Raw genomic sequence first — 22,892 nt, 5'->3', positions numbered from 1 at the left:
TAGGAATTAATGTGGTGGAGTAGCCCATTTTGTTTAATGTATTATGCACCCCATACCCATAAGAATAAGTTTTATATTTATTAATAAACCTTTGCTTGAAACTTTGTCGAATGTGTGTGGGGAAGCGAAGGTGTGTGAGTGTGTGTGCAGTACCTTAATGTGTACATATGTCACTGCACATTCCCTTGTGTAAGAACACACATGCGTTAGAAAGGCCGTATGTGCGTATGTCGGGGTAATAACATATTCGGAAGGCGGGAGGGGGGGGGGGAAGGGGACGTTAGAAAGTTCCCAACAACACACGGATCAAATATTGCGAGTTGCTTGCGTGTTGACAACACAGCTTAATAAGCCACATGCGCTGTGAAGCTCCCTCAAACTTTCTTCCCACCCATCTAGACTACTCGCTCCTTCTCCCCCAACGGCCGTTGATGAGCGTAATTTGTTCTCTTTATATAGATATGATGCAATAACTACGATTCTTACTGTTGTTTTTGGTGAAAGTTGTTGATTTGTTAAAGTGGTCTTCACGCAGAGCCTGTGAAAATGGGAGTCTCTTGACGAGTCGCAGGCTTTCCCGCCTTCTCAACGCCATCTTGAGCCTTCGAACAAAAACTACAAAACGCGCGAAAATTTGAACAGGAAAACACACTGGAGAATGACGAAACGTTTCCCAGCTGATGTTTCCCAGCTTGGTTCATGGACACTGTATAATAATAACACTAGTCAGAAGAAAACAAAGCTACAAAAATGAATGTGTTCCATGAAGGTTCACATGGACTCGTTGAATGGCGGTGCAGAGTTACCAGAGGGCGGTTAGAAAAACAGGGAAATGATGGGCACAACCTTCTTGATTTCACTGTCGTCCTATCCACTACCGGGACGGGTTGACGGGCCCTTCTTCTCAATACACACTCCTGGATATGTGTACTTTATTATTCAGTTCAGTTGTACACTACGAGTGGTAGAGTGTATTTATGTCGGAAAGTTGTGTAACACTAGGCTTTTGATTTTGTATTATTTTAAGTTCTAATGAAAGACAACTGTACCTCATGCTCTTGTGAGCTTAATGAGCTTCTAGAAACCTTGGACATGAGCTGCACTTGCTAAGGGCATATGATAATGATTGTGAGAGGTGGTGGCTTGATAATGGCATGTTGGTTTAGTGTTGGGCTTAAGGCTTCGCAACCTCTGTCGAGTTAGTTACTAAAACCACCGCAATAGCTTACTGACCAAGCAGTAAGTATACTTTAGCCCTGACCACAGTCCATGGCTAAAGTAAACTCAATGTATACACACCGAGAAGCTGGGTACATCTGTGTGTGTATATCCCTTTGATATTAAGTTGGTTTGGTATTAGTATTAAAGTTTATCAACCTCTGGAGGCTTATTGTGGCCAGCACAAGTGATTACTGACCAACCAGCAAGAATACTTGAACCCTGAGTCCAGTGTTAGTGTATATGCACAACCCATCTTCCTGAAATGATACTTACAGTAACTATTTGATCGAAAATACCACTATGTAGTGACGGACCGTAAGTAAACCACTTTCTGTACTATTATTAATTTATAGACTTCAGAAAAATTGAAGTTCAAAACAAAACTTAAATATTCCTATACCTAGTGTTCCTAGCCGAACTGTGTGTGTGTGATGTACTTGTATTTAAATACTAACATATATGTACTATATTTGGCCCAAGATAGCGTGTATTATGTGTATTATGCCTAGGAATGCTAGGAGAGGTTAGGTTAGGTCTTATGTTGCAGTTAAAAAGTTTCCGGTTTGTACCAAAAGCCAGCAGCTAGCTGTCTGGTGGTCCATCTCTGCATATTGGTACGTTCGACTAAATAGTTACTATAAGTACTTTCATTTTAGGAGGAAGGTTGATATACGACGAGAATCAGAATACACTTTTCGGTGTACACTAACTTGATCAAGTTTATATGTCAAGAACTTAAGTAGTGTTGGAATTAGTACTATGCATTTCTAACCTAGCTTTGTGTAATTTTTTTTTGCATAGTTTTGCATTTTTGCAAGCGTACAGGGTACTGTAACCACTTCAATGATCAATGAAGCACATCATTCAAGTAAGCGTCGAAAGGCAGAACCCGGGAGCTGAACCATAAACCCCGCAAGCACATGTTGGCAAATATAAATGCCGCTTTGTACATATAGCGAGCCAAGCTGTGTTTGTGTTGCATTTGTATGCAACACAAACCACAGTCAGCCCTCGCTAGCTACCCGTTACCATCCCGTTTAACTCTGTTGGCTCTGCTTAACAGTAAGGATCCTCTGCTTAGCTCTACGGTCTGTGTATAATAGTAACGCTCCTTTATTACCTTGTCCCATTCTGTAAAGGCAAGTTTTCCCTCACAGTGCAAGGATTGCAACACTTGACAGAGGCAACTCGTTCACAGGCTGCACAGGTTACTTCAGCAGACCGAGTGAGAGGGGAATATATACTATGTTAGACCGAGAAAAGGTTGAGTGTGGTTGTGGTCTTTCTGACGCTCTCTACAGTTTTTGGGTGGTAGGTAGATGTAACCATCTCCATTGTGTACATGGTCTCTCCAGTCACTGTAGGTACTAGAGGTTTTGAAGATCGGGTTGACCAGTAACAGCAGCAGTCAGATATTCAGCCTTGAGTACGCAGTTGTCGCCTGCGGCCCGGGTCACTCACTCCCTCCTCCGCCATATATGGACCAAACCACAACTACTTGGTTCACCCCCAAGCACACTCTTCGCTACCAGAATTACGGACCACTTTTAAAGCCCATTTTGCAGTGCCTCAAAGCAAAATATATATGACAATTGTTCAAGCATGTACGCACGCGCACGCACGCATGTATGCTTGCACCGGAGGAAGCACAAAAGTGAAGCGGTAATCAACGAAGCTTGTAGGAGAAGTATGAGCTTTAAAGTACAAGTCGACGCTAAGAGAACTGAACTTTACCACCCTTAAAGAGAGACGAGATCAAAGAGACATGATAACGACATGCAGGATTATCTATATATAGTGATGAGGTTGATAAAGAAGACATATTCAGTATAAGGTATTATAAAACAAGAACATATGTTCAGGATAAGGCAGGATGGAACAAGTAGACATGAATGGGGAACTGAGATACAGATTAATCATATAAATAACTTCTTCGTGAGAGAACAAATGGAATGGACAAGAGGGGAAAGATAGCAGAATGTAACACAAGTCTCAGAAGTAAATATTACCAGCTGTCACTTGACAGTTGAAAAGCTGGTAGTAAATATCTTTGTGAGTCGACGATTCAAGTGAACTTGAGGAGAAAACAGTTGGTTTTTCTTTTAGTGTTGCTAATGTTGATCTTTTTGCTGCTGCTGCTGCTGCTAATTTTGATGCGGGTTGCAGCTGCTGTTATTACTGCCTGCTGCTGCTGTTGTGACTGCTGCTGCTGCACCCGCTGTTGCTATTCTACCCCCACTCATCAGCAGGCAGGTGACGGGCGTACATGCCGCTGTTCACTCCCTGACGCAGACTTGCAGCCATTGGCCCCCCGCACCCGCACGCAAGCGTGCACGCCCATCAGCACGCACACCCCGCACGCACGTCCCCTGCACATCCACACGCATTTACACTTGCACGCACACTCACAAACACACGGACCTAAAAGAGGCATTCGAACGAGTCCCACACAATAGGCTTTTCAGGGGTGACAGGCAGAATGCAAGCTTGGTTGAAAATTTTCAGACGGAACAAAAGATGAGAGCAGTGATCAGAGGCAATGGATCGGATGGCATGAATCACAAGTAAAGTTCTGCAAGTTCTTCTAGCACGCACTAGAACTATTAACGCTCATTGTTTTTATAAATTGTATTCCCGAAGGGATACAATTATATGAACGTGTTGCGGGCGATGCTATAGGCTACTGGGAAGAATATAAGAGACCTATATAACTGCTGTTACCTTCAGAATGACTGGACATTATAGAGCAGGATAGAGCAGTGTATAGAGCATCCCATGGTGAATAGAATTCAAAGTGGATAAAGCAAGGTGCTTAAAACTGTTTTGTAAACAGTGAGAGAGGGATGGAACCATACACATGAGTAGTTACAGTACACTTACACCATCGGATGATTCAAAACCTCGTAAAACATTATAGAAAATGACCACGAGCGTGATTCTCATCCTGTGACTATTTTCCAGTTTTACACCTTATGTTATTTTTTTAGTGAAGCAAATTGTGGGTTATAAATTGTTATGGACTTTGTAAAATACGCACAAGCCAGCCACACATGCCTGTTGGAGAGTGTACATTGTACAGTATAGAGCCGGGAGGATGGTGTTCAGTTCTCACTGGGAACTGAACACGTTCGGTTCCTGTTCCTGTGCTTTGTTTAACACCCGTTTACATGTTCCTGGCAATGAACACCGCATTAGTGGCCATTATTCCACAGTAAATCAAACGTGAAAGTCATAGAGCATGAAACAGCCTTTATTATCTAATATTTTTATTATTATTTTTAATAGATTTGAGGGCCGTTTAAGGCTGTATCATGGGAACCATATGACCATCATACACACGATTGGTCTCCTTTTTGGACATTCTTCCTTTTGGACATTCTTCCTTTTGGACATTCCTTCCTTTTGGACTTCCCTTCCTTTTGGACTTCCCTTCCTTTTGGACGTCCCTTCCTTCTGGACATCCTTTCTTTGTGGACATCCTTTCCTTGTGGACTTCCTCTATGTGGACATCCCTTCCCGGCAAGATGTCCCACCGTGCGCTTCGATGAGTGTTAATTGACGCGTTGGTAGTTTCCCGGAACGTACACGACTAACGGATGGGGTGGTGGCGGCGAGGAAGGGGTTGGGATCGCGCCTCGTTCTGCTCACGTGCTGGAATGTGCCAAGTTGCCGTAGGGCGCCCCGAGCCAACACGCGTGACAAGGGACACGAAAAGGACACTGGTGCGTGGTGCCGCCGCTGCCTGTTTTACTCGAATGAGATCTTTAGCGACTCGGCCGTAGCACCTAGCAATAGGGCCGTACTACGCCGCGCTCACCATTTCCCGCCTTCCACTTCTGTTTCTTTTTCTCGTGGGGGAAGGGGCGAGAAGAATAACGGTGAATGGAAAGGGTGTACAGCAGATGTAGAATATAAGGAAGGTTGTAGGAACAGGGAATATAGTCACAACAGGAGGTGAGCAGCTTGATTCAATATTTGATTTGGAAGCTATTCTTAAACTCGGTTTGTTGTCATTTGCGAGGCTTGGTGAGTGGTAAATATGATTCTCCACGAGTCTGCCAGTGTCTGTCTGTGGTTTATGTTCGTTACCTTGAGGTATTGGCAGGTATTAGAGAGGCGGACGGACTAGTTCCTAGGTAAGTTTTTGTTACGTTTTTATTCAAAGATTACGGACTCATTTTTTATTGTGTACAGCTGCTTTTGCTTTATTTATTCTGATATTAATTTTAATTCGTGTTCTGTTATGCTTGAGTTTCAATATTCTGGCCATATTCGTGCGTTGAATTAGACGATCATCAAGGGTTGATGATCTGGGCTTCTTTTAATAATGTGTATTATATAAACTATTGTTGATTTATTTGTAAAATCTTTCAAAGTTGTTTTTTAATGATATTGCCACCTTAGTTTTGTTGGCTAATGCCGTCTATAAATTTTCAGGATAGCAATTTATTTCAGGAAAATCGTCGACATATGTGATGTATTCTCAATATTGGGGGAGGAAGCGGGTCTGTGTTTATTGTCAGGCTCTGAGCTGCTTATGATGTAGTGTCTCCGTTTAGTTACAAGTATACGGATCTGACCAGAGAAGCCGATATGGATATGAATAGAAGTTATCTAGTATAGGCCTTTAAGCAATTCTACACTTTCCTTTATTCTTATGTGCATTATTTATTGATGTTCATCATTTAAAGATTCGTAGATTCGTACAGTCTCAAGGCACACACACACTGTTTTCATATTAGTAGAATGGACAGCTTCACTATAACTGGTATTCGGTAATAGATACGGTCTAGCAAAGCCAGAAAGTTTGCACGACGTCGTATTCGAGTCACAACCTGAGACGCACGACGTCGTATTCGAGTCAACCTGAGACGCACGACGTCATATTCAAGTCACAACCTGAGACGCAAGACGTCTTGTTCAAGCCACAACCTGAGACGCAAGACGTCGTATTCAAGTCACAACCTGAGACGCAAGACGTCATATTCAAGCCACAACCTGACACGCAAGACGACGTATTCAAGCCACATCCTGAGACGCAAGACACGTTTTACGCGACGCATAGGTAAATACCACACCATTTCCGACTGGACGAGGGCTCCTGGTCCCGCTTGGTGAGGAAACTCGCGCCTGGAGGAGACGGAGGAGGACCTCTTAATGTAATATGTAAAGTATTCAGAGCGAGGACGTGGGAAGACGGTGACAATCGACGCCAACTACTGATGCAACCAGTGGCTACATGGGCTTGTGCTTTCCTAGTTGCTGTGGCGAGGATCGAGCTCCAGCTCCTGTGTTCGGTATTCTGGTGTATGATTTCCGATCCCTATTGTGCCCCTAATACCTATTCTTAACCATATGAATGACGTTAGTCTCATGGCCTGTGCTTGTAAGTGAAGTATTTTTGTTTGGAAAAAAATCTTGAACCCCTCTTGAGCTTCCTCTTGATCTTGAACCCTACAGGACCACACTGGGCTACCCTACAGGACCACACTGGGGTCCTCTACAGGACCACACTGGGCTACCCTACAGGACCACACTGGACTACTCTACAGGACCACACTGGGCTACTCTACAGGACCACATTGGGCTACTCTACAGGACCACGTTGGGCTACTCTACAGGACCACACTGGGCTACTTTACAGGACCACACTGGGCTACTTTACAGGACCACACTGGGCTACTTTACAGGACCACACTGGGCTACTTTACAGGACCACACTGGGCTACTCTACAGGACCACACTGGGCTACTTTACAGAACCACACTGGGCTACTCTACAGGACCACACTGGGCTACTCTACAGGACCACACTGGGCTACTCTACAGGACCACACTGGGCTACTTTACAGAACCATACTGGGCTACTCTACAGGACCACACTGGGCTACTCTACAGGACCACACTGGGCTACTCTACAGGACCACACTGGGCTACTCTACAGGACCACACTGGGCTACTTTACAGGACCACACTGGGCTACTTTACAGGACCACACTGGGCTTCTTTACAGGACCACACTGGGCTACTCTACAGGACCACACTGGGCTACTTTACAGGACCACACTGGGCTACTCTACAGGACCACACTGGGCTACAGGACCACACTGGGCTACTCTACAGGACCACACTGGGCTACTCTACAGGACCACACTGGGCTACTCTACAGGACCACACTGGGCTACTCTACAGGACCACACTGGGCTACTCTACAGGACCACACTGGGCTACTCTACAGGACCACACTGGGCTACTCTACAGGACCACACTGGGCTACTCTACAGGACCACACTGGGCTACTCTACAGGACCACACTGGGCTACTCTACGAGACCACAAGGTGGTGGAGGCCAAGACCGTCAATAGTTTCAAAGCGTTATATGACAAAGAGTGCTGGGAAGACGTAGCTCTCATCCTGTAACTACACTTAGGTAATTACACCAATCACTATGTGAACACACTTGATCACTCAACAATCGACTGTGCTCACTAACAACGCAGTACAGGACAAACACCCACAGCCTCTTCCCCTCGGAGCCCGAGTCCCTGGCACCCGTTCGTCTCGTCAGCCTCGTCAGCGTAGTAGAAACAGTTCATCCCCTTTAAAGTGTTCACATATGGAGTGAACATGGTCTCCGCCTCCGCCATGCACCAACACTTGCAGCGGTCAGACGCGGTATAAAGTGTCAAGCCCTATCCTAGCCCCGCTCCTGTGCCAGGTAAGTCCACTACGGGCTCACTATACCCCGTGCTACTTGGAACTTTCTCGTTCCCCAGTAGCTGAATCTAAAACAACGAACAATAATACATCCAGGGTTGTCTTAATTCCTGTTGTCTGGGACAGGAAGTCTGTTCTTATGTTTGTTGTTTAAGATTCAGCTACTGGGAACAAATTTGCAAGTAGCACGGGCTATGGTGAGCCCGTAGTGGACTTACCTGGCACAGGAGCGGAGCTGTAACTGTTCTGTGGTCTGTTTTTAGTATTAATGTCTTCGCTGTCACCCCTAAACAGTTACTAGTCAGATCTAACGGTGTTTACCAGTGATGTATAGGAATTACACACATACACACACACACACACACACACACACACACACACACACACACACACACACACACACACACACACACACACACACACACACACACACGCACACAATTATGTGTGTGTGTATTAAAAACAGTTCGGAAGCCCTGCTGACTGTCTCCTATTTATACGTAATTTGAATTTTGTTGGCTGAGGCAATCAGTTAATGTTCCTCCAACTTGATGTATATATTATTCATATTGTATTTTAATAAAGATATAAACTAGAGAACTCGTAAGAAACTCGTCCACCCTCCCCAACATTCTCCCACTCATCAGCAGCACATGAGGTGGGGAACACACACGTCGCCGACAGATCTGGCGCAAGGCCGTGTGGGAATGTGAGGCACATTCCAGCCGCATTGCCACTGACGTAACTCGTCCACCCCCTTCATTGCTATTTATGGTGCAAGCAGCGTCCACTCTTACTTTCTGAATAAGGAGCAAACCCCTGTTATTTTTTGTTAGCCTCTACCACCCCTACTGTTACCTCCACCATTAGTCATCACCCGTTACTACTACTACTATCACCATTCCCACCAGCGCTCGAATCATCGGAAGGAGGGGGAGGGATTATGGTGTGGGATTCCCCCACCTTAATCTCACTTCCTCTCTAAGCAATAGAACTGTGTTGTAAATGGTAGGGAATATATAGATTTTGGAAATCCCTCTACCCCGCAAAAAGAAAATAACATCGATGATTTTAGAACATCCTTACAATGAAACTTAAATGCATTCAATTACTGTGATTATTAAGTGTATAGTATGTTTAGCAAAGCAATGACATGCGACCAATGAAAATATGAATAATATCTTCACACTGTTTACGAAAAATTGGGCTTTATTTTTAGGCATGATAGGCTTTAATTCCTAACTTGTTATATTTGAATCCCCTTATCCCACCTAAGTGTAATCAGCACGCTACTACCGTTATTATTTCAACAAGAGCTACTTTCCGATAACGGGGTATATAACGGCCATTGCCAATATACGTCTAAAGCGTATATACTTCCTTATAACATCACCTAGAATTATCTTGGTCCACTTCCCGTCATTTCCGCTACGTTCCCGCCAAAAATCAGCTGTGTGAAAATTGGTGGTGTCTGGCGGGAACCTTGACTGATTATGCACGAAGAGAAATAGATCGTAAAACGAGAAAGGAGTAAAAGGGTAAAGAGACTATAAGAAGAAATTACCGTCATAAATGGAGAAAGAAAAAATTAAGAGGATAAGGAGAAAAACAATCATAGGAGGATTAAGAAAAAAAGCAGAACTATGACTGACGGAATATGTAACTGTATCAAGAGCGATGTATACTCACCTCAGAGACTCTCTCGTGGTCTCTCTAGTCTCCTAAGAGAGAGTACGAGTGAGAGATGGCAAGTACGAGTGAAAGATAACAATGGGGCTCATTTTTTTTTACGAGCGAGAGAGAGTTAGGGAATGGAGAGATACAATAGTTAAATGACAAATGGATCCATATGCGATATAAATACATCGAAGACTTTGGTTAGCTTGCCGAGAACATTAATCAGTACAAATCAGGTAGTGTCATGATGGCATATCACGGCATTGAGCAAGCCTAGTAATATCATAACTCGGCATTGAGCAAGCCTAGTAATACCATAACTCGGCATTGAGCAAGCCTAGTAATATCATAACTCGGCATTGAGCAAGCCTAGTAATACCATAACTCGGCATTGAGCAAGCCTAGTAATATCATAACTCGGCATTGAGCAAGCCTAGTAATACCATAACTCGGCATTGAGCAAGCCTAGTAATACCATAACTCGGCATTGAGCAAGCCTAGTAATATCATAACTCGGCATTGAGCAAGCCTAGTAATACCATAACTCGGCATTGAGCAAGCCTAGTAATACCATAACTCGGTATTGAGCAAGCCTAGTAATACCATAACTCTGCATTGAGCAAGCCTAGTAATATCATAACTCGGCATTGAGCAAGCCTAGTAATACCATAACTCAGCATTGAGCAAGCCTAGTAATACCATAACTCAGCATTGAGCAAGCCTAGTAATACCATAACTCAAGCGCGCACACTCAAGTCGTGGGATCCGTGAGGCAATGTTCAATAATAACTCCGCCCACTTTATACTTTGGTTCGTTATTCCTTTTTACGTAAATATTAGTTCAATATATTTTGTGTGTGCAAATTTCGTACACGAAATATTTAGGTGATATGCTGTAATATATATATATATATATGTTTGGTTTCTATTGCGAAGAGAGAGTCTATGAAGTCATCAATGTGGGTTTGATTGTCCATAGTTTTTTGCCAGCTTATTTCTTTATTATCGACGTTGAATCATCGTTGATTTAATGGTGATAACGTTTATTTAACTTCGATAATGTTGATTCAACATTTCTCGAGCATAGTTTGCCCACTGAGAGAGTGAAAGAGAGAGTGGAAGACTGAGAGGGGGAGAGAGAGAGCGATTTCATAAACGAATGAGTGTTCAGTATGTTTACTAGAGTTGAGCTGATGGCTTCCTCTCCCTCCATTAAATTTCCCTGATTGTTTACTGTAATCCTTTAACACTTTCCGGCGCTTCGGAGGCCATCACCCTCTTGTTATTTATAAACATGCGTTGGAGGTCTCCTGCCTGATATTCAGGCAAGTATGTGTCGTAATCATCAATCAGTTCAGTCGCCTTAAGTGAAAAGTCGCCGATTCATTTCCGTGTTAAGACCAGACGTTTCGGCCACGTTTCTTTACACTAATGCGTTTGTTCTAGTAGTAGTAAATAGGTACCAGGGAGTTAGGCAACTGTTGTAGCTTTCATCTGGGGAAAGTCAGTAGTGATGCTATGTGAACCTGGATATCCCTAGGAGGCTTCGTGTCCCTGAGAGCGAGAAACAATGCCCAGCTCACCTCGTCCGATCAAAATTCCGAAAGGTTTAGTGAAGCTGACAACGCAAATTTAAAACCTATTCAACAGAGCCATTCAGCAGAACACTTTGTGGGGTTCGAACCACGAGCTTTCGTAAAACTATTAAAACATTGAATTAACAAAGGTTTACCAAAATTAACTAGGTTCTACTCTATCATATTTTATGATTAAGTAATGTTTTGGATTGGTTTGTTCCCGCCTAGTACCGCGAGTCACAGCTGTTTTTGTTGGTGATGCTGCAGGCAGGCGGGCGGGCACCGGCCGGATCTATCTGAAGTTCTTCATTTCCTTCCTCTTGCTCAGGGTCGTAAAGAAGAGGCGGATCTCACTTTTTTTTTTACATAAGTTGGTATAAGATAAAACGATTTTCAACTCTTGTTTGCAGGTTGAGAGCTTTCCCTTCCCTTAGCTTACCGTAAGCTTGAACTTAATATTTTTTTCCAGAAGCACAACTAGTCAAAAAATCCCAGGTTCCCAATTACTGCTGGGTGAATGGTTGTGGATTGGTTCCCAGCTAATCCTCCCCGGATTTTGCCACGGGATGAGTGAGTAATCGAATCCCGGATTTACTGCTTAGAATCGAAGTCGATCACTGCTTGATCAGGGAGCCCTCTTCCCCCCCATCCCCCCTCCCTCCCTCTCTCTCTCTCTCTCTCTCTCTCTCTCTCTCTCTCTCTCTCTCTCTCTCTCTCTCTCTCTCTCTCTCTCTCTCTCTCTCTCTCTCTCTCTCTCTCCCCCTCCCCTCTCTCTCTCTCTCCCCCCTCTCTCTCTCCCCTCTCTCTCTCTCCCCCTCTCTCTCTCTCTCCCCCTCTCTCTCTCTCTCCCTCTCTCTCTCTCCCCTCTCTCTCTCTCCCCTCTCTCTCTCTCCCTTCCTTCCTTCCTTCCTTCCTTCCTTCCTTCCTTCCTTCCTTCCTTCCTTCCTTCCTTCCTTCCTTCCATTGTTCGTACTTCGTTGTTGTTGTTGTAGATGTAGCTACTCAGAAAGAAATGTCCATGTAGCACGGGCTATGGTGAGCCCGTCTCGTTCATACTTCTTCGCGTTCCCCCATATAAGCACTTTTCCCGCGGCACGCCCCCATACTCACTAGACCGGACCTTCCCCAACTTGAGCACTATGCCTGTTGGTAACCCGTGATTCATGCCCATTATTATACTCCCACGTGCTGGAGAGTCGTGTGTCAAGCGTTCATGTTTATTTCCATTCTTTTTTAGTGGTGTACTAATTATGGTGTGTATCACCGAAAGAGGAAGCGGGAGTGTGTGAGAGGATACACACATTTTAATATTTTTATTAATTTAAATTGTAAGATATTTTAATATTAGTATATTTTGGGAACAGGTTTTCTCTAATACAGTGTCATTTAACACAACAGCATTGTGATTATTATTAATTTTCTTTTGGATATTTTTCATTCTACGCAAATATCTTCTACCATCTGGAGGGTGAAGCAGCACTAGATCACTTTATATATATATATATATATATATATATATATATATATATATATATATATATATATATATATATATATATATATATATATATAATAGAAAGTGGCGGGCACAGCTGAGCCTGTCTTTCTTTTTATGTAACTTTTTCACATCCTCTTCCCCTTTCTCTCTCTTCCTTGTGGTCGTCACCTAGCTGCGAGTCTCGTCTCTGCCCACCAGTACTTGACTCACACCAAAGAGGCGTTTGTTTTCACACCGACTATAATTGCCACACATACGTGAAGGCCTTGTCTATTTCCGTCCCTCTTGAGTCAGTTTGATGTATTTGGACCAAGTTGTAGGTGAGACTGTTTTTTTTGGTATTGTGGTCGTTGTGGTATTGTGGCGTTAGGTATGGCAGTTATGGTATTTGTGGTGGCTCTGGTGGCTGTTGTTAGCATGTCATTCTCTTTTTTATGATTTTTTGTAACTGTGTCTCTCTTATATTGTATTGCTCTTCAGGTCTACTCTTTCCTCTCTCCGGTTTTATCACGTTACATTTATTTCGATTGTACTCAGGTAGCCATCTGTTCTGTCCAAGTCGTGTATGTGTGTGAGGGTTTGGGGAGGAGGATGTATGTGCATGTATATGTGTTTAGTGGGACATAACCCTCGCCAGCTCAAGTTGGCATAGTGTCAAATCCCACACTGCGACTGTCATGACGTTATCTTGTGTATTACACCCTTGATTAAATGAATCGATTAGGTGTCATGTGTGCTTTGACATGTTCTCTAGGGAGAAGCCAATGTGAAATGTAGCAGTATGGAGCGTGTGTAATAATCCTTTTTTGTAATAAAGTTTAAATCGTTTTGTTTATGGCACGAGAGTAAGGCTTCTGTATAGGCAGTGACGTGACAGCTGGGCCGCTTGCAGCTGGTGTCAGCTGTCAAGCCTGTGTAAAACTCTACGACACAATACTGGCACTACTCTTCTCTGGAGGAATCAAGAATAAAATATGTCGTGACAAAATATGAGTGGAGATAAGTGCCATCCGTCAGGCCAGCAACATATAATGGCGGTGGTCTTGGTGCTCTGAAGAAATTGTAATAAAAGATTTAACGCTCGAACAATGCAATAGCCATTGTTTGGCAATACACAGTTTCCGGCGAAGTGGACGTAGATGGGTCTGTATCACCTACACCTTAGCTGGCGACCCTCCCAACCCCCAAGCCTCGTGCACCGCCGCCTGCATTGCCACAACCCCTTTTATTTTTTATTAACTCATTTAGGTACATCTGCATTTGTTCAGCTACCCTAGACTATATGAAGGGGAGTACAGTGTGTGTCAAGAACTAGCTGCCCTAGACTATATGAAGGGGAGTACAGTGTGTGTCAAGAACTAGCTGCCCTAGACTATATGAAGGGGAGTACAGTGTGTGTCAAGAACTAGCTGCCCTAGACTATATGAAGGGGAGTACAGTGTGTGTCAAGAACTAGCTGCCCTAGACTATATGAAGGGGAGTACAGTGTGTGTCAGAAGCTAGCTACGTTGGCTAAAATCCCCATCACACAGGATGGTTAGTCATACAGAGGCATGTGAACAGTAATCTGCACTGGCAGACACATTATGAGGATATCATCAACACAAGAGTGAATAAGGTAGCAGTGGTACTAAAAGTCCCCATCTCGCAGGATGGTTAGCCATACAGGACCATATACAATATAGCCTAAACTCTCCTGGAATTAAGCTAGGAATTTCAGCCATATTGTATCCTCGTGCATAGATTCTTTTTTACCTTCTAGTGGACAGTAAGTCCTAGAGCGGAACTTGTCAGCGTCACGAATTACTCATACTTAACTCAATTGTGTTTAACTGGAGTGACCGGTACAGTGTGAGGCGTTCTACGTAGCGCGATAATTCTCCACACACACACACACACACACACACACACACACACACACACACACACACACACACACACACACACACTATAGTGTGGTGGGGAGCCATAAAGGGGAAGCCGGAAGAAAGATATTATGACTACAGTATTGTAATAATATATATTTTGTTAACGTATACAGAAATAAGCAACCATTGTATCATGTTCTGTATATTTAAATATTATTATTATTATTATTATTTATTATTATTATCTTACGACGGCTTTTTGCTCCTCAGTTATCGCTGTTCCGAATAACTTGCACTAATCATAACAACCTATCACCTCTAGTTTATTATGCACCCGATATACATCTATCCTGCAAGCTTCAATTTTGGAGTTTTTATAGGGCAAATATACGATTTTTCTTGAACGATTAACTTTAGTATATATAGCCAATTTTACTTAGTATTTTTTATTATATAAAAATACTAAGTGAGTTAAGCGGAAAATACGCATTAGGATATTCGTATGCTGCATATAGGTTGAGAGCACCATATGAGGCAAGCATTCAGCCCAGCTCATGTGCTAGGTAAGTCCACTACGGGTTCACCATAGCCCGTGCTGCTTGAAACGTTTTGTTCAGAGAAGCTTTTTGACACGCTGTACTCCCCTTCATATAGTCTAGAGTAGCTGCACAAATGCACATGTATTTAAATGTGTTAATAAAAAAAGGTTAGGTGAATCTTAAACAATAAAAAGAAGAAAAATGGGGCAGCGGTGCCTATGTGGCCCTCCCATGTGGCCCTGGTGGTACCGGGCATGAGTCATGAACCCACGTTCCTGCCTCGTCTCCGGCAGTTCGGTGGCGGCCGTGACCCAGTCAGGTTGTCCTCCTCCTCCTCCGGTTGTGAGACTTGGTTGTGACGCATTTATGCTTTAAACTATTCGATACGACAATTTCGATTTACCTTTGCGAAAACGACAACTCGAATATAAAATTGTGACTGAAACTCGCCAGGTCTTATAGTGAAGATGGTGAAGTGTATGGTTCCTTCCCACACCCAGAAGTACCAGCTTAACCCAAGAGTGAGTGTCTGACTTGTGTTGCTTTCTACGTATAAAAATTTAGGTATGGAATATATGAACTAAACAAAACAGATACTATAACTGCTGTACTAGGGTACAACTTATGTATATAATGTACATTATAGTTATATTTATAAAATATACAGAGAATCAGATGACAGTGGTTACTTTGTAGTATAGTATTTGTATGTTCTATAAAACCACTAATTACGCGCGCAGCATTTCGGCTGAATGGTCTCCTTATACTCAGGGTATATCACAAGCCTGTCCCAAGAGGGATTTAATTTAGTTCATTTACATTTCACCACGTTCACGTTCCTAAGCAGCACGGGCTATGGTGAGCCCGTAGCAGACCAGGAGGAAGAGAGCAGGTAACGGTGGAGTGAGTGGTACAGGCTGCGACAGGAGTCAACAAGTACAGCACTGTTTATGAAGCTTCCGGCCGATGATACGATACATCCCGCCGGCTCTTCTGAATTCCGGTCCTCATCTTTATGAAATTAGGTTAACCAAGAAAGGAAGATTAATGAATGTAGTGAACGATCACATCATAAAGATAGCCTAGATACACCAGAAGTTCCTGTTCGTATATGGCGTATATAGGACCTATGCCCATTGTCATTCATTCCGGTGGAGACTACGTTGTAGCCTATAGCCTTTTCTGCTGAAAAAAACTATTACTGTAATTTATGTTTAGCCTAGTTGATAATCGTTATATATTAACTTTCCTCCTCCCGGCAAACAAGAAAAAAAGTTAGTGTTAAGGGCGATCGAGCGGCAACACTGAAAAGTGTATACTCTTTTCAGTGTCCTGACCTTAATTTTTGATGTACATATTTCATTTTTGTACCAATGTGTTCGCAATAGAATGTTCTAGAAGAATCATATATATAAAATTTTACCAAAGCATGAGTTAATCTACCACCAAATAAAGAGCTACGTCGATCACTAGCCGTGAGCTCCAAACAGCGACGAAATGTTTCTATTCTTTTCAGGGTTGTCAACTCCACACTTGTCCTACAGCGTTAAATTTGGTATCTCTGAGATCGCAATAAAATTCTCTACACGAACATATACATATAAATGTAGAATCATGATCGCGGCCCTCCCGCAAGAGTGTGGGAAGTGGGCGAAGTGTTACCTGTTACCGCACATCGGCGAAACCAGTATTGAAAAGTATATATTCTTTTCACTGTCCTGACCTTAATTTTCTATGTACGTATTTCATTTTTGTACCAATGTGTTCGCAATAGAATGTTCTAGAAGAACATATGCATAAAATGTCACACAAGGATGCGTTAGACCGGCACCAAATAAAGAAACTTCGTAGATTACACTTGTCGTGTCAACTATACAATAGTTTTACCGCGAAGATACAAGACAATTCCGTTCTCCCAAATAGGCTACGTGGCTATTAGAGAAAACGTAAATTTCATGGCAAACATCTTCATATTATCCCCAACTCGATCGGATAAGAATTGAATATTATAGAACTATTTGTTCGTCAGACATAAAAATATGTCGCGCGCTCACATTCAAGAGAAAAATAGTTGTCCCGTTTTTGTGTCCGAATAGGAGGAAAGTGTATAAATGCAGGCTCCACGGATTTGTTACTTGGGAGGCAAAACTGGAGATACTAACAAAATTTTGGGTTTCATTCATTTTATTTAATAAAGCACAATTTGTAATTTAAGCACAAGAATGCTTAATTACAATTGTAACAAGACAAAGTAAAGTTAAAATTGTATACTTGCAATTCTGTTTCGAGCAAACTGGGAGACATTTTGCATTCTCGTGAGTTTTCTCCCAGATTTTGTCAGTGTTTAATGGTGTTCCATGCCTCTTATATAATGTCACAGTTTGCTTCTTTCTATCTTGAGGTTATCTTGAGGTGATTTCGGGGCTTTCTATATATAAACAGTATCTTATATATTATCGGATGAAGCTAACGTGGTTTAATCATGAACAATACTTTTTATGTTCTAAAAAGCAGGACAGCGATATGTTGCAGGATGTATATAATTACCTGAGTACTCACCTAGTTGTGCTTGTATGGGTTGAGCTCTGGCTCTTTGGGCCCGCCTCTCAACCAACTGTTTTTATTTCTACACACACATCCCCAGGAAGCAGGCCGTAGCAGCTGTCTAACTCCCAGGTACTTATTTACTGCTAGATAAACAGGAGCATCAGTGTGAATGAAACTCTGCCCATTTGTGTTTGCCTCCGCCGGGGATCGATTCCCTAGGACTACGAATTCCGAGCGCTGTCCATTCAGCCGTCACGCCCCACATGCGTGTGTATGCTTGTGCTTACGAAATGCATTTGTGTGGGTGCAAGCTTCCGTGTAAATGCGTTTAAGTGCATGCATGTGCGTGCGCTAAGCTCCCGTCCCTTGCCTACTTGAACTTGTTCATCTGCCTCTGCACAGCCAGTACCTATTATGCTCGTAGAACTGAACGTCAGCTTCTGGGCCCCGCTGTTTCACCTATCGGTCGGATACTAATTTACCTCTAGCTTCGTGATTTATATCGTGTGTACAATTTAACCTGTGTATAGAATTAGCCTTATCTATCTGTTGTTGCTTACTGGTCAGTAGACTGTTCCAGTCTACTTTCACACCTATAATATGCCTTATTTGCTGCAATCATTCACAGTATCAGGAGATTAATTTATTGGCTATAAGTGTATCAATCTCATCCACATTAAGAAATTAAAATATTCCAGTTCGGTACACTATATTTAATGAACATAAAATTATATTGTTGAGTTCTATGGTAGGCCTATTTGTAGGTACAATAGTCAGAACTGAACTTTGTTTAGGTTAGGAGCGTATGAAGGGCAATCATTGGTCCAACCTGTCGTGCCCGCTAAACTATAGTTTTCCAGGTTTACAAACTGACAAGAATGACAGTGCATGTAGACAGTGCATGTAGTACCTGCAAATCTTTTCTTATTACATTATATTTTAATCAGTTCGTAACCAACCTTTCTTCATTGTAATACAGATATATGGCTATAAGGTACATAGTGTATCACCTTTGATGAACATGCATGAGCACATTTAGCAGTTGGACATAATAGATCTATGAAATTGATTCCATGTTTCCCTCTAGACCTCTTCAAGAACGTTGGAGTTTGCATTATCTAACACGTTAAATATATTGTCTTACTAAGGCTGTCATGCCTTGTCATGTCTTGCTTCCTTCATGACAGTATATTACATAACTGAAATACTCTTGTACTGGACATATGCAGACTTATATATGGTATATTTAACTTAGTACCACTTCAATATATGTGCTTTTTGTTTTTAGGGTGACGATGCAGAGGGCATGTGTGGAACTACTTTGGAACCTGATCCTCGATATTCAGCCTGTTGCTCCAACATTTTCCGTCCAGGCCGGGTGCTGCGTGATATCATTGTGGGGTTCCTTGTTGTACTGGCTGTTGCTATTGTCATTGCAGTCCTGTTTGTTGTGTGCTTTTACCTTTTGCCAGGTAAGTTTGCATTAGTAATATTTATTGATAGTCTTACAAGCCTTGTTTGTCATGATTTTAACAGATCATATTCTTTCAAATACTAGTTCAGATTCTAAACGTTGGTGATTTATTTAATGTTTGTATTTTAGAAGAGATTGTTACAAACAATATCATTGTTAGTTGTATAGGTGACAAGTACAGTAGCCTATTAAATATGTTTTGATATTTTTATTTGCTCTAAGCTTGTACTGGATTTCACTTGGTAGGAACCTAAATATTTTGCTGGCTTCTATTTTGGGTTTGTTTAAATTGAATATCAAGACTTTTAGCCCGATGTAGTTGTATAACTGGAATAAATATTGTATTGTCATATTTTTTATTTACATTATTTTGTGCTTGTTTTCCTAATTTTAGCTTCATTGCCCCAACATCTTAGGTAATAAGGAAGGAGAGTCTTCTCTGGGTTTGGAAGAAGGAGCATTTGTTGGTAGCCCAGTGAAAGAGAAGAAACATCCCAATATCATAAATGAAGTTGAGTTTACAGATGACACCAGATATAATGTATCCAGTGATCCAGTGCTTGGAAAAGTCAAAGTAGGGGATCATGAAGATCATCACCATACAGGTCCACTTCCCAATCCTGAACCAGAGCCTGAACCAGAGCCTGAGTCCGAGTCCAAGGCTACGCCAGATTCCAAACCTGAGCCTGATCATGTGCATGAAGGTGTTGAGATGCAACATGGACACACACATGGTGAAGGTGATGTGGGCCAGGAACATGCACACAAGAAAGGTGATGCAGGCCAGGAACACATGCACAATGCAGGTGACGTAGGCCAGGAACACATGCACAATGCAGGTGATGTGGGCCATGAACACATGCACAAGGAAGGTGATTTGGGCCATGAACACATGCACAAGGAAGGTGATGTGGGCCATGAACACATGCACAAGGAAGGTGATGTGGGACATGAACACATGCACAAGGAAGGTGATGTGGGCCATGAACACATGCACAAGGAAGGTGATATGGGCCATGAACACATGCACAAGGAAGGTGATGTAGGCCATGAACATATGCACAAGGAAGGTGATGTGGACCAGGAACATGCACACACAGAAGGTGATGTGGGCCATGAACACATGCACAATGCAGGTGATGTGAGCCATGAACATGTGCACAATGAAGGTGATGTAGGCCATGAACACGTGCACAAGGAAGGTGATGCAGGCCATGAACACATGCACAAGGAAGGTGATGTGGGCCATGAACATATGCACAATGCAGGTGATGTGGGCCATGAACACATGCACAAGGAAGGTGATGTGGACCATGAACATGTGCACTTGGAAGGTGACATGGGCCATGGACATGTGCACAAGGAAGGTGATCACCAACATGAAAGGGGACATTCAGAACAGATATTTGAGCTTGCACAAGTGCCAGGTGAAGAAGTTGATCATGAAGTGATACTGGAAAATAAAGGTGTGTATATAATACAATTATATTATATCACTCTGATTGTTTATACTTTATGCAGTTTTATTCTACTGTTTACTACATAAAGCTGGAGTAACATCAGTTTCTGCCCCTGATCAGTAAAAGTTTCTATAATTCAGTTAATTTAAAGGGAGTAAAATGAATATGCCACTAAAGTTATTTATTACAATATTAAGTAAATTTGTAAATATTGTAACAATAATGTTATCAATGTCCTCACTAGAGATGAAGTGGAAAATAAAATAAAATTAACACAAAATGTATTATACATACAAGTGATGTTACATTAATGGATTGATATATAGATAGATCTAGTACATACAATGCCTAAAGCCACTATTACGCAATGCGTTTCGGGCAAGAAAACATTAATATCTAGAACTTAATACTAATTGAGCATAAAGAATAAAAGATGTTGAGAACAAATACAAATAAAGATAAAAAAAAGGGGGAAACATGACTGAAAAAGCAGCACAAATACAATAGGTTGACAAACAGTGTTGATTAAAAAAAAAAAAAAAAAAAAAATAACAGACATGGGTTGACAATAGAGGAGTGAGGTAGATTACAGGGAATTTATTAGGTAGTGTTTAGTTTTTATCTTAAACTGGTTGAGAGAGGTACAGTCTTTAACATGGTTGGGAAGGTCATTCCACATTCTGGGCCCCTTGATTTGCAGAGCATTTCTAGTTTGATTAAGACGTACTCTAGGAATATCAAAACTGTATTTATTTCTGGTGTGGTGCTCATGGGTTCTGTTACAACCATCACAATAGGATATAATATATTTAACATATTTTCTTGTAAATAACTTTTTTGATACACTGTACAGGTTCCGATGCAGTATTTGCTCCTTCAGCACCACATAAAATTGATGATGCTTTGGTGATCATACCAGCACCATCTCTAGACACTACACCAGCCTCACGCGCCGAATCTGAAAGTAATGCGACTCCAGTATTTCAAACTACAGCAGATGAGCTGCGTGAAGGAGGTGGTCTCCCTCCTCTCTTGGATTCTCTAGCTCCTCGTCATGATGCCTCTGTCAGCTCTTCACAAGCGCTACCTGAAGAACAACCCACTGAAAACCCTGAGGAAAATCCAACTGTTGAAACTCTAAAAGAACTGTCATTCCCAGAAGGACCAACTGAGTATGTAGAATCGCCAACATTACCTGAAGCCCAGCCTGAACTTCATTTCCCAATCACAACAGAAGAGGAAGCAGCACTAACAACGGATAAACCTTCAGAAGAGTCAGCAGTGACTGAAGAAGCTTCTCACGGTAGGGTCAAGTTGCACTTACAATTTGTATTGATGTTGCATGTAGCCATTTCATAATTAGTGGTAGATCCAGTAACTAACAACTGACATAATTTTGGACAAAGTTGCATCATTGAAAATTTGAAAGAACTGCGTATAGTTTTATTAAACTGGTACAGCATGGTTTTTGTTTCTATGGTCTTGATAATTAGAAGAAAAAATAAAAGTATAACTTTGGCTTTTGATAGCCGAATCATAAGTTTTTGTATTGATAAGTGTCATCTAATATGTAGACATTTCTTGAGAACTTTACAGGTTGCATTAACTGCGCCCACAATATATTTTTTTTATTTTAGATACTTGCCGTCCTCGTCAACTGGAAATGTGCAGTAATTTACCATACTCTCTCACTGCCTTCCCGAACTGGGCTAATGATCAAAATGAGGTTGAGCTTCATGAATCGTCTCTTCCATTCTTCAGGGTAAGTTTATAAACCGATAGTCCTATTCAGGTTTCTTTTCTACATGAATTGTTAAGAAAAATGAGATGACCTTTGATGAACCACTGACTTCCTAGTCTCGTTGAGGCCACTAGAGAGAGTGTGGCCCTCGGGTAACTTTAGAAAAGTTCTTTGTAATTGTGATGCTTTATCTATTTTAAAATAAATGAATTTTTATCAAATACTGTACTGTTATATCAAGTGCATATTTCCCTCAGGATGTGATTGTAAGATCACGTTGCTCACCAAGAGCACAAGAATATGCCTGTGCTATACTGGAACCTCCCTGCAGTGCTGATGGAACAATTTTGCCTCCTTGCAGGACATTCTGCAGATGTAAGTTTTATTGTTTTATTAGAAGTTAAACTTTTAGGATGGTTTCTAGCACAGCATGCATATAAATTTATCTTTGTGTAAAGTATAGTGCATCTGGAAGTGTAATATGTAAGATGTGAATTATTTGTCCATCTTTTTACAAATATTAAACAAGTGTTTGAAGAATTAAATTAGAACTTTATCCCTGATTCTGGCATTT

The 22,892-nt window shown here is 41.9% G+C and overlaps 1 protein-coding gene across 7 annotated transcripts in view; it reads left to right on the top strand.

Moving 5' to 3' along the window:
* The window catches only part of LOC123760005 (uncharacterized), a 105,755-nt gene that overhangs the window by 72,440 nt on the left and 10,423 nt on the right, over positions 1-22,892 (top strand). For 5 of the 7 annotated variants that reach the window (XM_069325380.1, XM_045745338.2, XM_045745340.2 and 2 more), the window contains 5 exons: positions 18,932-19,115; positions 19,534-20,583; positions 21,431-21,880; positions 22,215-22,339; positions 22,576-22,693. In XM_069325380.1, the coding sequence (XP_069181481.1) occupies positions 18,950-19,115; positions 19,534-20,583; positions 21,431-21,880; positions 22,215-22,339; positions 22,576-22,693 (1,909 nt within the window). In that variant the 5' untranslated portion in view covers positions 18,932-18,949. Of the gene's footprint in view, positions 1-15,380; positions 15,618-17,952; positions 18,148-18,931; positions 19,116-19,533; positions 20,584-21,430; positions 21,881-22,214; positions 22,340-22,575; positions 22,694-22,892 lie in introns of those variants that run through there. The other 2 variants (XM_045745337.2, XM_069325381.1) reach the window with 2 other exon arrangements.

The sequence above is a fragment of the Procambarus clarkii genome, chromosome 16 (genome assembly GCF_040958095.1).
Source record: "Procambarus clarkii isolate CNS0578487 chromosome 16, FALCON_Pclarkii_2.0, whole genome shotgun sequence".
NCBI classification, from domain to species: domain Eukaryota; kingdom Metazoa; phylum Arthropoda; class Malacostraca; order Decapoda; family Cambaridae; genus Procambarus; species Procambarus clarkii.
This window is presented reverse-complemented; position numbering and strand designations above follow the sequence as displayed.